At 38.7% G+C, this 16,749-nt stretch overlaps 1 protein-coding gene across 1 annotated transcript in view; it reads left to right on the forward strand.

Annotated features, from left to right (window-relative positions):
- The first annotated feature begins 530 nt into the window (after positions 1 to 530).
- Positions 531 to 16,749, forward strand: part of PIWIL2 (piwi like RNA-mediated gene silencing 2) — a 72,328-nt gene continuing 56,109 nt past the window's right edge. Inside the window, exons 1-9 of the mRNA XM_029942502.1 lie at positions 531 to 750; positions 2,168 to 2,255; positions 2,407 to 2,545; positions 3,035 to 3,241; positions 3,824 to 3,934; positions 7,156 to 7,276; positions 7,742 to 7,866; positions 8,695 to 8,775; positions 9,068 to 9,181. Of these exons, the coding sequence (XP_029798362.1) occupies positions 562 to 750; positions 2,168 to 2,255; positions 2,407 to 2,545; positions 3,035 to 3,241; positions 3,824 to 3,934; positions 7,156 to 7,276; positions 7,742 to 7,866; positions 8,695 to 8,775; positions 9,068 to 9,181 (1,175 nt within the window). The 5' untranslated portion in view covers positions 531 to 561. The remainder of the gene's footprint in view (positions 751 to 2,167; positions 2,256 to 2,406; positions 2,546 to 3,034; positions 3,242 to 3,823; positions 3,935 to 7,155; positions 7,277 to 7,741; positions 7,867 to 8,694; positions 8,776 to 9,067; positions 9,182 to 16,749) is intronic.

A 16,749-nucleotide genomic window follows, 5' to 3' on the forward strand; every position in this document is an offset into this window, starting at 1 on the left:
GAGCCTGCTTCAGATTCTCTGTCTCCCTCTCTCTCTGATCCTCCACTGCTCATGCTGTCGCTCGCTCGCTCTCTCTCTCTCTCTCTCTCTCTCTCTCTCTCAAAAATAAATAAAACATTAGAAAAAAGGTTTTTTTAATTCTGGGCTAAATAGAGCTTTTGGAAGTGAACATGATATAGGAGGTTGTATTACTAGTCTGACCTAAGAAAATATGTTCCGGGGGCACCCGGGTGGCTCAGTCAGTTGAACGTTAGACTCTTGATTTTGGCTCTCTCTGGTCATGATCCCAGGGTTGTGGGATTGAGCTGGGTTGGGCTACTCCCTGACCATGGAGCCTGCTTAAAATTCTCCTCTCTCCTCCCTCATCCCTGGCATGTCTGTGTGTGTGTTCTTTAAAAAAACAAAACAAAACAAAAAAACCCCAACTATGTTGTTAATGCTTTGTGAATATGTCTTGAAGGAAAAGGAAAACAATCGGGAATCTTTAATCTTTATAAAATGAAATGTTGGCAGGTAATTTATCAGAATAGGATCGACACCGGTGTCCTTTGCAGCGTTTCAATGGATCCTGTCCGACCATCCTTCAGGGGCTCTTCTGTGAACCCATCTCAGTGTGTACGGATGCCTGGCTCCTGGCCACAAGCTCCTAAACCTTTGGACTCAGCGCTGGGCAGGGCAGGACCTGCAGGCAGAGGCCATGTATTTAGAAAGCCAGGGGAACCAAGCCCACAGAGTGGAACAGCACAAAAGGTAAGAGCATGTCTGGATGCAGTTGTGGCAGCAGACAGCTTATCGTCAGAGGAAATAACAGATTTCAGAGTGCTTAGAAAATGGAAGCCCTATATGAAAAAAAAAAAGGTTGTGTTTTTTTGTTTGGATGATTGGGTTGGGTTGGGATTTTCTTTAACATGCATGCCAGGCATCTATTTCAAATAAAGTTACAAGAGTTTAGAAAAAGTGCTTTCTAAAGAATGCTAAATAGAGTTGGGTAAATGCCTTAGTCCTCTACCTTCTGTAGATATAAATGTATATACATAAATGACAGGTTTAATGATAATAGTTTTTTTGTTCTTTTCTAAGTGTTTAGATTTTCATGCTGGGTTTGGCTCTGTGATATTAGCAGCCACTCCTGCTTCTTAAGTAATAATTGTTAAGAAGGTTCCTTGCCCAAATCTTAAAGATCTTCAGCCATTGCTCTTAATATGTGTCCTCTTGCATGTGTGTGCATTCTTAATCTCCTAATTATATAGTAATTTTAAGAGTGGTGTTTGTAAGAAATCTCAAAGGATAAGGAGTTAGCATGTATAGGAAGAAGATGATATGCAGTTATGACAATTTTAAGTCATAGTGTCAAATGTAATATTCTGTAGAAAGAAAAATTGATGACATTTATATATTTTTTACTTAGATGACTTTCTTGAGTTTGTAAGTGGCAGTTCTAACAGGTGTAACAGCAGTAAAAAAAAAACAAACTTCAGATACTTTTAGATGATCTAGTTTTTCAGAAAATGTATTAACTTGTTTGTGTGTTTCCTCTTACCTTGGGTGTATAGGAAATAAACTAGAAGAATTGCACTCTATTACACTGTACATCAAATCATGGGTAGTAGTTATATATGTGCTTGAAAATCTAATATGACATAGTTATAAATGTTAAACGTGTTTATTAAAAGTGTTTATTGGGGTGCCTGGGTGGCTTAGTTGCTTAAGCATCTGACTTTTGATTTTGGCTCAAGTCATGATCTCAGAGTCATTGGATCAAGCTCTGAATTGGCCTCCATACTGAGCATGGAGTATGCTAGGGATTCTGTCTCCCTCTTCCATCCCCCGCCCCCATGCATGTTCACTTTCTCTCAAAATAAATAAATAAACAAATGTATTATTTTTTAAAGGGTTTATTAACGCTACTTAAAATTTTAATAAAGAATTTATTTATCTATTGTATGAAACTCAAAGATGATTTTTATTGTTTATCAAGACTGTAAGAAAACCATTAGTGTTTCTGGGTGTCTTCTTGTTGTTAGAAACATCTTTATTACATTTTGTTAAACACTTTACAACATGTGTTGCAGAATGCGCATCATTTCCAATCATTGAAATAACGCTGTTATTTCATCTTAGAATTAATTTTGAAATATATCTTAGAATAACTCTATTCTTTTCATAGGAATGTGTGGGTTTGATGTCCATGTTCCGAGAACTGGGCCTCGAAGCACTGTGTCAGACCCCTCTGAAACAGGAAATGCCTCCACTAGGTATGTGGAAAACTAATTAGAAAAAAAATGTGGTGGTATGTATGTATAGTTGCTTTGTTTTTAAATTCATACAGTTTATTTTCAGAAAAACAGTGTACTTTAAAGTATCTTCAACTCACAGCTATAGTTGGGTTTTGGCCCTTCCATTCAGGTAGAGGCATTTTAGGTCGAGGCTTGTCTATCAGTATGGTACGCAAGGACAAAGAAGAACCCCAGCCCACTTTTCCGGATCCTTCAGTGCTGGCAGCTGGGGATAGCAAGATGGCAGAGGCTTGTGTTGGTTCGAACAGGTGGGTAAAGTTGCCTCCTAGGGTAAGTGTCAAATTCATATAAAATAGCTCTATAAGTCCAGAGAGAAACTCTGAAAAGGGTTGTATTATCTTATAAATAATGCATGATTTTATATTAAAGAATGGACATTTTGCAAGAATAATCAGGAGCCACTGATCAGTCAGTCATTGGAAAAGGGTAAAAAGTAGTTCTCCACTGGGCAGTTTACAACTCCATTTGCTCTATTAAATTAACCTGATTGTATGGTTCTTTAAGCTGGCTGATTTTAACTTCCACTTCAATTTTGCCATGAAAGTTGGCCCTGAGAGTCAGTATTAGTAGAAATTAGTGAAATGTGTCATGTAGGCGTTTTGGATCTTGAGAGAATACCAAGGTTGGGTCCCTGTTGCTGACTCGTTCAGGAAAAGGATGTAGACTTGGAGGAATCATTTAGATGGGGTGTAGATGATTAAGAAAATCCTGATTTGCTTCTCGTTTCAATGTTTCAGAATGCTTGGAAGAGGAAATTCGGATAAGTCTTTATTCCCTTTGGGAAGGGCAGCTGGTGGTATAGGCAGAGGAGTATACAAGGCTCCTGCTGCTCTCAGCTTGACTTCTCGGGATTCTGCCCAGCTGTCATCACCACCACCTCTGTCCTCATCCTCACCACACTCTCTGGATCGCTCTCTACTTGGAACTGTAGAACACAAGGAAAAGTAAGTCTGGAGCACTGCCTTCTCTGCTTGGCAATGATGTGGGGAGAGGCCTTCTCATTATATCGTTAATTGTGTCTAAACTCCTCTGTGGGTTGTTGTTTGTTTTGTTTTTTTGGATTTTTTGCCAGTAGGGGGAACGACAAAGAGGTGGGACAATTCCTGATGAAGTAAAATGGGTTAATGGTATAGAAAGCGTGTACCAGAGAGTGGATTCAAGTGATTTTTCATTCCTGTCTCAGTTCAGACATAGCCAATTCTTTGTCACATTGAAGATAAGGAAATCATCTAGGAAAGATATTGCAGCAGTTCATCTTACTCAGTGGAATGAATTCTTGGGTTCTTAGTTAGCTGGCCTAGATTATTCCATTTATATTACTGGAGCAAAGAAGGTAGACTTGCCTCTCTAATTAGAGATTGCTAAGAATTAAGCTTCAGCCTTCAAAGCTTGCTTTCGTGTGTCTTATGTAAGCTAAGTGTGATATATTACTTCCTTCAGTGCTTGCTTGCTTATTTATTTTTTGTGGCATGGGTTGTTTGCATTTTTGTTTTGGGTATATATGCGTACTTTTGTTTGCTTTTCAGGGAGGTTTTTGTGAAGCAAGGATCAAAAGGTACACCTCAATTTTTGGGATTGAATCTAATCAAAATACAGTGTCATAATGAAGCAGTCTATCAGTATCATGTGACTTTCAGGTATTCACAGCTTTTTTCTCTGTATTCACTTCATAGAGAGCAGTAATGAAATAGTTTTCCTGGAATAACTGAATATATTTCTGTGTGATTCATAACGAACCTCTGCCTACAATAATATATAAACTCCAGTCCTTGTGATAAATTTAAGGTTAATATTATTTATATTTAGCTATATTACCATTTCAAAGTTTATTTTTTTACCATTTGATGCACCTATAAGGTGGATTTTCTATGAAGTTAATGAAGCTTAAGTAGAGGGCCTTTTACTTGCATAGACCCCTTCCATAATCTTTTAACTTATTTTGTAACTGTAACTTTGTATTCCTTAAGAGAGATCCCTCTCCCCCCAGTGGTGTGAGACCCACACCTCACAAAACCCAGATCCTCCTTGCATAAATCTCCTACCATGATGGCTCTCCAGTGACAGTCTATGACAAAATCTGAGAGTAAGAGGTGCCTGGGTGGCTCAGTCAGTTGACTGCCTACTTGGCTCAAGTTATGATCTCACTGTTCATGGGTTCGAGCCCCACATGAGGCTCGCTGCTGTCAACGTAGGGCCTGCTTCAGTTCCTCTGTCCCCTCTCTCTCTATCCCTCCCCCACTTACACTCAAAAATGAATAAACATTAAAAAAATCAGAGTGAGGAAATCAGAGAGAATAACTTTTATCATATCAGTACCTTCAGGGTTTCTCATTCCTAAAAATTAAATCATTTTTGTTTATCTTCTCTTTTTTAAATTAAAAAAAAATTTTTTAATGTTTATTATTGAGGGAGAGACACAGAGTGTGAGCGGGAGAGGGTGAGAGAGAGAGGGAGACACAGAATCCGAAGCAGGCTCCAGGCTCTAAGCTGCCTGATGCGGGGCTCAAACCCATGGACTGCGAGATCATGACCTGAGCTGAAGTCAGCTGCTTAGCTGACTGAGCCCCCAGGCGCCCCTGTCTTCTCTTTTAAAATGTCAGGAGAGTCATTAGCTGAAGGTTATTTGCTGGAATTGTGAAAATGAGTGTTTTGGAGTATCTCTGGGGAGAAAATAGGAAGCTGGGAGACGGGATTTTTGAAGCACAGCTGCTGATTGGTATAAGAGGAATATGTGGAGTGTAAGAGAAGAAAGGAACAGGAGGAAATACCCTGAAGATAGATTATAAAGACCAAAGGAAAACCTCCTTTGAATGAGGAGGAGACTTTGGCCACAGAAAAAAAAGTTAACTAAATTTACTTTCAAGAACACCCTTGTTGGTATCCCAGTAGCTTTGTTAGGGTTATGGAGAAAAAACTAGACTAAAAGAACCAAGGAGGGCACCTGGATGGCTGAGTTGGTTAAGCATCCAACTTGAGTTCAGGTCATAATCTTGCTGTTCATGGGTTCGAGCTCCACGTCAGGATCTGTGCTGACAGCTAGCTCAGAGCCTGGAGCCTGTCTTCAGATTCTGTGTCTCCCTCTTTCTCTGATCCTTCCTTGCTCATGCTGTATCTCTCTCTCAAAAATAAAATATTAAAAAAAATTTTTTTAATGTGTAAGAGGAATGAGAAATGGAATGATAATTATAGAGTAGCAGGATGATTGCTTTAAACCTAAGCACATGTTACAGACGAAGAGCAGGAGCTAAAAAAGAGGGTGAAATTGAACCCCTAAGGAGGGAGCATAGTGGAACTGGGTTGCTCTGGAATATAAGGGAAAGGAGTGAGCATTTACAAGAGGGAAGAACCCTTTCTCGGGAAATAGATTGATAAATGCTCATGAAGCAGAAAGGAGTATGCGCCCTCACAGGTCTGTGGATTGACTGGACAATGGAAGAGACATGGATTTTATAAAATTTCAAGATTGTAGATCTGGACCTTTGAAACCACAATATGAAGAGGGTGCCAGACCATTAAGAGGATACTAAGAAGATGTATTATAGTGGACTGGTCATCCTGTGGCTTCCTTGTATTATGCGAAGGGAGTCCAGAAAGATAATTTTAAGTATTGTGTTTAGGGCATAGTGCCATTATGTATATGAATTTTTTTAGAGAAGCTTTTTGAAATGTAATGTTAGCATGTGTGTGTTTAGTTTTGGGGACAGCAATGTTGGATTACCACTTGATGTGTTTATTTTTATGTAAAAAATGTATTTTTAATGTTTATTTTTGAGAGAGACAGCACAAGCAGGGGAAAGGGAGAGAGGCAAGGAGACAGAATCCAAAGCAGGCTCCAGGCTCTGAGCTGTCAGCATAAACCTGATGCAGGGCTTAAACTCACAAACTGTGAGCTCATGACCTGAGCTGAAATCAGATGTTTAACTGACTGAGCCACCCAGGTTCCCCTAATTTTTAAATCTTTCATCATGTGCTTGAACACACTTCACCCTTTTTAGTCTTAGATTTGTTTACACTTTGCCGTTAGAGAAGAGACTGTGTGTTACTGAGATGAAATGGGACAGTCGTACCAAAATAGCCACTGGAGCTTTTCAAAGCTGTAAGATTTGTGACAATGAATCAATAAAAAGTAGAAATTGCCACAAGTCGGGGAGAAGGGTAGAGAGTGAGAGGAGAGTGAGAGTGAGAGCAAGAGCGAGAAAGAGAGAGAAAGAATCCAAGCAGGTTCCATGCTCAGTGCAGTCAGACTTGGGGCTGAATCCCACGACCCCAGGATCATGACCTGAGCTGAAATCATGAGTCACACGCTCAACTGACTGAGCCACCCAGGGGCCCCATAAAATCATGTTTTTAAAAAGTTATTGTTAAAGTGTGTATCTCTGCAGGTTCTAGAACAGGGATTGGCAAACTATGACTGGCCTGCAGGGCAGATCTGGCCCACTGCCTGTTTTGTAATAAAGTTTTACTGGACCATAACCAGGTTACATATTGTTTGTGGTACTTTGGTGCATGTTGGTCAAGTTGAGTAGCTATACCAGAGACCATGTGGCCTGTAAAGCCTAAAATATTTGGTATCAGGTTCTTTACTGAAAAAGTTTTCTGACTCTCTTGTCTAAACTCTGGAAGAACATGGCACTGACATGCCAAGGCAGTTGTCTTTGGGTGGTGGGCTTTTTTCTGTGGGCAGGTATTCTTGGGTTGAAGTTCCTTTTGTAGTCAGGTAAACTGTATTTGAATTTTTAATATGACCACTAGATGGAGCAGTAGTTACAAGTGACTATTTGGTTCTCTAACAAACCTAATAGAGGTAGTAAAGGTTGCCATTTGAGCAAAATGAAGTAAAATCGTTTTTGTTTTCTAGCCCCAATGTGGAGTGCAAAAGCATGAGGTTTGGCATGCTGAAGGACCATCAAGCTGTCACCGGCAACGTTACTGCTTTTGATGGATCCATTCTCTATCTGCCTATTAAGCTTCAGAAACAAGTGAGGAAATGTATTTTGGAATGAAATCTAAGAGAGTTCTGGTTCTTTGAGTGGTAGGAAGTCATAGACATCCTGACGTTTGAGTTGTTCTTTTCTATTCTTAGCAAAAAGACAGACTTCTCCATAACAATAAAATGTCAAACTAAGATCCTTTTCCATTTGAGTTCTCCAAGAAGTCCCTTCTTAAATAAGAGGAGTGGTTGGAAGCCTGTGAACTCAGTGATAGGGAACGGTTTAAGATTTCCGTTGGAAAGGGATCTATTGCTAGTCAGTCCTCCATTAAATTTCTCTTATCAAATCCTTTCTTAAATCCTTGTTGTCATGCTATGATTTTGCCTAGTGTGGACAGCAAGGTGAGGGGAAAGTGGAAAATATAGGTAAGATATTTTAGTGTTTTCTAGAACACATTGTGATTGGGCTTGGTAGTTTTGTCATTTTTTTTACTTGCATATGTTTATTTGTTAGGTCCTTGAGCTAAAAAGTCAAAGGAAAACTGACAGTGCAGAGATCAGCATTAAGATTCAGTTGACAAAGATCCTGGAACCCTGTTCTGACTTGTGCATTCCCTTCTACAATGTTGTTTTCCGTCGGTGAGAAAACAGCTTATTTTCTTTAATCGAAGTCTTGTGTTTGTAACAGTGCTTTTCAAGAAGCTTGAATGCTATTACATACCACAGTTCCTATAGAGATGAGTTTGGAAACATTTAATAAATAAATGGATGGCATCAAGGCTAACTTATTCAAATATTATGCCAAGTGATTAGCTAGATATTGGTATAATGAAGGTAGGTAGGTAGTGGGATGGGATCCTTTGGAATCATTCAGGGACTTTAAAAGCAGATGTTTATATTGCATAATTTAATGGTGTTACTGATGGGGCTACTCAAAGTGGTAGTGTACAAAAATTTTTACTGGAAGAATTTTTTCTAGGTCCCTTGAATTTTTGGATACAGACAGCTCATAAGTTTTTAACTTATAAGCCCCAAATTTTCATTAAAACTTATTCCTTCACCATCTCTTTTTAAATGAGACACAGAAGCTATTTTCTACCTAATAAGCTGAACTACTAGGACAAACATAACTTCCTGTGCCAGAGTGATCTTTACAAACAGAAATGGACTCTTTAGCATTCTTTTTAGTTAATAGTGAAAAATAATATAAATTGAACCTGGAAAGTCAACTCAGATTTTGGTTACCTAGTAAGACCAGCTGTTTGCAGTTGTATATGTCCCAATATAATGCTTTGGTAATTTTTCTTTTTCTTTTGGCAAGGGCGTTTTTAGCATAAAGGCTGTATTGTGCAAAGGGCACCAACATTTTTGGCACTTAACGCTTCAAAAGAAAACTATAGCTAACAGTAATAGAACTTAAATTTTTTGATTCTTCTCTGGAAGACCCATTTTTGCTCTTTATTTCAGGGTAATGAAACTTTTAGATATGAAGCTTGTGGGGAGAAACTTTTATGACCCTTCAAGTGCTATGGTTCTACAGCAACACAGGTCAGTGGTGGTTTTCTCTTTCTCACTCTTCAAATGTTCTGGAAAGAAATTTTTCATTGTGATTGCCATATTCAGTACAGAAATCTCAACAATATTTTATGATTGTGAATACAATTCATCAGTTAAATCTATACCATAATTTAGTTTTTTTTAGTAAGTTCACAATGATGTTGCTTTAATTTGATTCATGGTGCTTTTTCCATTGTTATTAGGGATGGGGGTTTCAAATGGGGGCAGGGAAGTATCTTTGGCCCTTTTAGAACCCTAAGATAAAACTCACCTGTCTCTTCAGGTTGCAGATCTGGCCAGGCTATGCAGCTAGCATTCGAAGAACAGATGGAGGTCTTTTTCTGCTAGCTGATGTCTCCCATAAGGTCATTCGGAATGATTCAGTGCTGGATGTCATGTGAGTGGCTGGTGGGATCTACTTTTAGCAAGCTAACAATTTTTTGAAAAGTTTAGTAATAGCTGGTAATAAATACAGATTGGCTGTTGTTCTGTTCGGGTTTTAAATTGTAGAACTAATAAAGGGTACTGAATGTATGTGCTCTATTGATAAGTCTTGCTGAGGTAGGTATTTAAATGGTGACTCGCTGTGCTTTGAGGAAGAATTGTATTTAATTCTCTGGTTAAGAAGGCTTGCTTAAAACACACACATCCTGGGGTGCCTGGGTGTCAGTCTGTTAAGTGTTAGTTAAGCATCTGACTTCCAGTCAGGTCGTGATCTCATAGCTCACAAGTTCAAGCCCTGCTTCCAGCCCTGTGCTGACAGCTTAGAGCCTGGAGCCTGCTTTGAATTCTGTGTCTCCCTCTCTCTCTGCCCCTTCCCCACTCATATGGGTGTGCTCACTCTCTCTTTCTCTCTCAAAAATAAATAAACATTTAAAAAAAAGTTTAAAAAAGTGCACTCTGGGATTTTGTTTAAATGTGTTACTACACTGATTCATTTACTGTATAAATATAGATGTGTACAATTTTTAATGGCTTCATGAAATCCCATTTTATAGATAAACCTGCATTTATCACTGATTGTATAAGGCTATGTACTTAGAAGTGGAGTCACTTAATGAAAGGGTTGAACATTATAGAGACTTAAGAAATATTTCTATACAAAAAATACTTAAATACACATTGAGAGATTACCCTCTAGAAGACTTTAGTTCGTATTTTCACCAGCTGTGTACAACTACTAGCTGTTACCAGGCTTGTAAATCTTTGCTTATCTGATGAATTGATTCATTCATTCAATATGCATTTGAGCTCCAATTGTATACCAGAGCCTTGGGATGTATTTGTTAACATAGCAAAGAAAGATCCTTCTCCTCATGGAGTTTACAGTGCACTCAGGTACATAAGTGAATTGTATAGTGTATTAGAAGTGTTGAGAGCTTTGGAAGGAAAAAAAAAAAAAACAAAGGATAGGAGAGATCATTGGGAGTACCAGGGGTGGGACGGGGTAGGTTGGAGACCTGTAATTTTAAATAGAGTGGTCAAGTTTGTTTGAGCCAACACTTGGAGGAGATGTGGGATTTAGCCAGGTGAATATTTGGTCGAAGGGACTTGTTGCCAGAGAGACAGCTAGGATAAAGGCCTTTAAAAGACAGAAATCTGCCTTGGCAGAAAAGCCAAAGTGGCAAGAGCAGAGCAATGCAAAAGAGTGGTGGGAGTATGGAGAAGGTGGAGGAAATGATAGTATAGGGCTTTAAGGGTGACAGTAAGGATTTTAGCTTTCACTTTGAGTGAAGCTCAGGTCTTGTGGCTGGAGTAACACGATGTGTTAGCCTCATTCCCATGACCTCTGCCTCCCAAATGACAGAAGTCCTTCCTACCACAGGTTTGTACTAAACTCCTTCTTAGACTCCCAACCCACCCTCTGATCCAAGTGGAAAAGACAGGATCCAATAGTCAGAACAGCACCTCTTTTTTTTTTATACTGTTTTGTTTATCCTAGCAGAGAGAGAAAGAGACAGAATCCGAAGCAGGCTTCAGGCTCTGAGCTAGAGGTCAGCATAGAGCCCGACGGGGGCCCAAACCAACGAACCTTGAGATCATGACCTGAGCCGAAATCCGATGCTCAACTGACTGAGCCACCCAGGGGCCCCTGAAGTGTTTTTATCATGAAAGGTTCTTGGGTTTTGTCAATTGTTTTTTATGTTGAGATGATCATTTTTTAAAAAACATTCTGTTTTTTTTATTAATGTTTTATTTATTTTTGAGAGAGAGAGAGACAGCATGAGCAGGGAAGGGTCAGAGTGAGAGGGAGACACAGAATCCAAAGACAGGCTCCAGGCTCTGAGCTAGCTGTCAGCCCAGGTCCTGACGCGGGGCTTGAACCCACGAACTGTGAGGTCATAACCTGAGCTGAAATTGGATGCTTAACCGACTAAGCCACCCAGGCACCCCCGGAAACATTCTGCTTTTAAGTCACCAGGGTGGCTCAGTTGGTTAAGTGTCCAATTCTAGATTTCAGCTTAGGTCAAGATCTCACAGTTTGTGGGTTCAAGTCCCTCATCAGGTTCTGTGCTGACAGTTCAGAACCTGCTTGGATTTCTCTCTCCTCCTTGCCCCCCATTTCTCTGCCTCTCCCCTGCTTGCTCTCTCTCAAAATAAACTTTATTTTAAAAAATCATTTTTAAATGTATCTTTGGATATTAAATCAACCTTGAATTCTTGGGATAAATCTCACTTGCTCAGGTGTATAATTTTTTCTGTATGTTGCTGGATTTGGTTTGTTTGTATTTTGTTGAGGATTTTTGTCTGCATTCCTAAATGATATCTGTATCTTTATTTTGCTGCCTTTGCCTGATTTTGGTATCTCTTTAATACTGGTCTTACAGGAAGAATTGGGAAGTATTCCCTTCCTCTTCTGTTTTTTGAAAGTTTGTGAAGGATTGGAATTCATTTCCTTTGAATGCTTGGTAGAAAGTCAACAGAAAAGTCAAATGGGCTTTGGTTTTTCTTTGCAGTATTTAAATTACTAATTCATTTTCTGTACATACTAGATATTTATCAGATTTTCTATTTATTTTTGGTTCAGTTTTGGTAGTTTGTGTCTTTCTAGAAGTTTGTCCATTTCATTTATGCGATCTAATCTGTTAGCATATTGTTATTCAGAAAGTTCCCTTACAATTCTTTTTATTTCTGTGGGCCCAGTTGTAATGTTCCCTCTTGAATCCCAGATTTTAGAAATCTGAGTCTCTTTGTTTCATAGGTAGTCTAGCTAAAGGTTTGTCAGTATTGTTGACCTTTTCAGAAAACCAGTATTTAGTTTTGTTGTTTTCTTTGTTTTTCTGTTCTCTATTTCATTAAGTCCCACTCTTATTTCCTTCCTTTTGCATACTTAAGGTTTGGTTTGCTCTTCTCTTTCTGGTGTCTTGAGGTAGAAGGTTAGTTTATTTGGGATATTTTTTCTTTTTCATATAGGCTTTTACAGCTATAAATTTCCCTCTAAGTAATCCCGTACATTTTGGTATGTTGCATCTTCATTTAAATCTAACTCAAAATATCTTCCCCTTTCTTTATGATTTTTTGTTTGATCCATTGATTATTTAGGGGAGTGTGTTAATTTCCATTTTATGTAAGTTTTCTGAATTTCTTTTGTTTTTGATTTCTAATTTCATTCTGTTGTGGTCAGACAACAGAATTGTATTTATATCCTTTTATATTTATTGAGGTTTGTTCTATGATTTAGCATATCATATATACTAGAGAATGTTCTGTGTGTGCTTTGGATATTGTAATTTTAACTCAAATTTTTTATTTTATGTTTATTAAGGAAAGTGCCAGAATTGGAACAAGTATAGTATACCTTTATATTGGAAGCAGAAATTCTTCCAGGGAGAGTTTGAGACCTTTGACATAGGCAAACTTATGTCTTTTCATGTCTTTTGCCCACTAAAGTTGTCTAAGGATGTGTGTTTGTGAACCAAATTTCAGGTTCCAACCACAGATAGGAAGGCCAGGAGATCAGTGACCCAAGTATCTTTGACCCTGGAATTTTAACTAAATAAACACAGTGATCTCCTTCCACAAATTGCCAAGACAAGAGGTGCCTTCCTAACATTTGGCCACTTGCTTTTTTACAAATTGGTTGCTGGACTAATGGACCTCCAACTATGATGTCTCTGAAGTGGATTAGCTTGGTTTGGAGACTTATCTGGTTTATGCCTCCATGCGTTCTCTATAGAACACTCTGGTACATTTAACAGAGACAAGGAAATCCAGGGCGAAACAAAAACATGAAAGAAGACTATGCATCTAGACAAGTAACAGCAAAAGCAAAGTAAGCAAATGGAGAATAATCAAGTTAATGGCAAAAATAATTTTCAAATGATATTCCCGCAAAACAAAGACTTGAATCCAAACAATGACTTTTTCTCTTTTTTAATTTATATCCACGTTAGTTAGCATTTAGTGCAATAATGATTTCAGGAGTAGAATTGAGTGATTCATATCCTACATCTAATAACACTCATTGCTCATCCCAGCAATTCTCCTCCTTCATGCCCCTTGTCCATTTAACCCATCCCCTCCCTGGACCCCTCAAGCAACCCTCAGTTTGTTCTCTGTATTTAAGAATCTCTTATGTTTTGTTCTCTTCCCTGTTGTTGTTTTTAATGTTTATTTTTGAGAGAAAAAGAGAGAGTGTGTGAGCAGGGGAGGGGCAGAGAGAGAGAGGGAGACACAGAATCCAAAGCAGCTTCCAGATTCTGAGCTGTGTGTCAGCACAGAGCCCTATGCAGGGCTCGAACTCACAGACCACAAGATCATTACCTGAGCCAAAGTCAGGTGCTTTGCCATGCTGAGCCACCCAGGCTCTCCTGCCATCCCCGTTTTTATATTATTTTTGCTTCCTTTCCCTTATGTCCATTTGTTTTAAATCTTAAATTTCACGTATGAATGAAGTCATATGATATTTTTCTTTCTCTAATTTCACTTAGCATAATACACTTCAGTTCCATCCACGTTGTTGCAAAGGGAAAGATTTGATTATTTTTGATTGCCCAGTAGTTTTCTTTTGTGTGTGTGTGTGTGTGTGTGTGTGTGTGTGTGTGTGTGTGAGAGACATACATCTGCCGATGGGCATTTGGGCTCTTTCCATACTTTGGCTATTGTCAGTAGCGCTGCTATAAACAGTGCATGTGCCCTTTTGAAACAGCACACCTGTATCCTTTGGAGAAGTACCTAGTATTGCAATTGCTGGTCGTAGGGTAGTTTTATTTTTCATTTTTTGAGGAACCTCCATACTGGTTTCCAGAGTGGCTGCACCAGTTTTCATTCCCACCAGAGTGCAAAAGGGTTCCTCTTTGTCCACATCCTCGCCAATATCTGTTGTTACCTGAGTTGTTGATTTTAGCCATTCTGACAGGTGTGGGGTGGTATCTCATTGTGGTTTTGATTTGCATTTCCCTGATGATGAGTGATGTTGAGCATTTTTTCATGTGCCTGTTAGCTCTGTGGATATCTTCTTTGGAAAAGTGTCTTTTCATGTCTTTTGCCCATTTCTTCACTGGATTTTTTGGTTTTTGGATGTTGAGTTTGATAAATTCTTTATAGATTTTGGGTACTAACCTTTGATCAGATTTATCATTTGCACATATATTCTCCCATTCTGTAGGCTGCCTTTTAGTTTTGCTGATTGTTTCCTTTGCTGTGCAGAAGCTTTTTATCTTGATGCAGCCCCAGTAGTTGATTTTTGCTTTTGTTTCACTTGCCTCTGGAGACATGTTGAGTAAGAAGTTGCTGTGGCCAAGGTCAAAGAGGTTTTGCCTGCTTTCTTCTCTAGGATTTTGATGACTTCCTGTCTTGTGCTTAGGTCTTTCATCCATTTTTAGTTTATTTTTGTGTATGGTGTAAGAAAGTGGTCCAGTTTCCTTCTTACGCATTTTGCTGTCCAGTTATCCCAGCACCATTTGTTAAAAAGACTGTCTTTTTTTCATTGGATATTTTTTCCTGCTTTGTCAAGGAGTAGTTGGCCATTTATTTGTGGGTCCATTTCTGGGTTCTTTATCCTATTCCATTGGTCTGTGTGTCTGTTTTTATGCCAATCCCATACTTTCTTGATGATTACAGCTTTGTATTATGGCTTAAAGTCCAGGATTGTGATGCCTTCAGCCTTGGTTTTCTTTTTCAGGATTATCTTGGCTGTTTGGGGGCTTTTCTGGTTCCATACAAATCTTAGAATTCTTTGTTCTATCTCTGTGAAGAATGATGGCATTATTTTGGTAGTGACTGCCAAACGACTTCTAACCTGAAAGGTCAGTAGACAGACAACTGAAGCCTAATGAAACTAATTAGAGCTCCGCTGGTTGTTGGGATTGACTCACTATAGCAGATCTGGAGGACAAATGGAGTTAAGCACAAAGGCCCCACCCAGTGAGTGCATCTGGTGGTCTGAAACTCCTAGAGTATTGCTGAGGAAGAGCTTCCATAGTTACCTTGGTGCAACCTCCAGAATTGTCAAAGAATGAGGAGACTTCTATCTGAAATAAAGAAAAAGCTGACCTATTACAGTAAAAAGAGACTGCGACCTTATATAGAATATTGGAGAGGTACAGAGTTCAGGATGGCAGTCTTGCAGAGAGACAAGCAGTAGAAAGTGAAGGCCTGGTTGCTCAGGTAGTCTATTGTTGATTAGTATTCCCTGGGATGCTTACTGGACTAAGGTGTTCCCCAATTTACAGAAACAAGGGGATGACATTGGTTAGATAGCTTTCAAGAGTATGTTTGCTGAGCTGACTTAATATACATGTATTAAACAGGTTCAAAACTGGATCTTATGGGGGTGCTTGGGTGGCTCAGTCAGTGGAGCATCTGTTGACTTAAGTTCAGGTCGTGATCTCACAGTTCATGTTTGTGCTGATTGATAGTGTGGAGCCTGCTTGGGATTCTTTCTCTCTCCCTCTCTCTCCACCAGTTCCCCGCTCATTCTCGGCCCCCCCCCCCCCCGCCAAATAAACAAACTATAAAAATGATTTTAGGGGCGCCTGGGTGGCTCAGTAGGTTAAGCATCTGACTTCTGCTCAGGTAATGATCTCAGGGTTCTTGAGTTTAAGCCCGACTTTGAGCTCTACATTGATAGTGCAGAGCCTGCTTGGGATTTTCTTTTTCTTCTTCTCTCTCTACCCCTCCCCCACTCTCTCTGTCTCTATCTCAAAATAAATAAAACTTAAAAAAATTTTTTTAAAAACTGGATCTTATGGCTACTGATTACCGTGGCTACAAAACTATCTTTTCCAGAGTTTATGATGATTTCTTTTTTAATTTCCAGGAGCATATGAAAGTTTATGTTATCATCTGGTTTTATTTTTTAATTTCTTCATGTTAACATTAACTTAATAAAGAATTTATTTTATAAATGACTAGCAAGTTTTCTTATCCATTTTTTAATGATACTTTTTCTCTCTCACTAACTTGAAATGCCACTAGTGATCACTGGACACTTAATCCTAATGTATATATGAGTCTCATCTGGATCTTTTATTCTATTTTATTAATTTTTTTCTTTTTTCAGATTTAGTAGGGCACAGTTGACACAATCAACCTTATACATTTAAAGTATACAATTTTATGAGTTTTAACATACATACCTATTAAAACATCGCAGCGAAGATCCATTTCCTGCCCAAAATTTACTCATGTCTCTTTCAGACCTCTCTGTACCTTTGTTCTCCTCTGCCCACCATGGGCAGCAACACTGATCTGGTTTCTGTCACTAGAGATTAGTTTGTGTTTTCTAGAATTTTCTGTGTGTGGAATTATATGACATATATTCATTTTTTGTTTTTTTGTTATTTGGTCTTTTTTCTAAGAGCATGTTTTTAAAATTTTTTATTTTTTAATCTTAGGAGAGACATCAAAGTGAAATAGGTACAGTTAAAAATCATTGATTTTTATCTACTTTTCAATGTTGAATATTGGAGTAACAAGATACAGGTCTATATTCTTTATCTCCTGTCTTCCTCAGTCCATTTT

The sequence above is a fragment of the Suricata suricatta genome, chromosome 1 (assembly GCF_006229205.1).
Source record: "Suricata suricatta isolate VVHF042 chromosome 1, meerkat_22Aug2017_6uvM2_HiC, whole genome shotgun sequence".
NCBI classification, from domain to species: Eukaryota; Metazoa; Chordata; class Mammalia; order Carnivora; family Herpestidae; genus Suricata; species Suricata suricatta.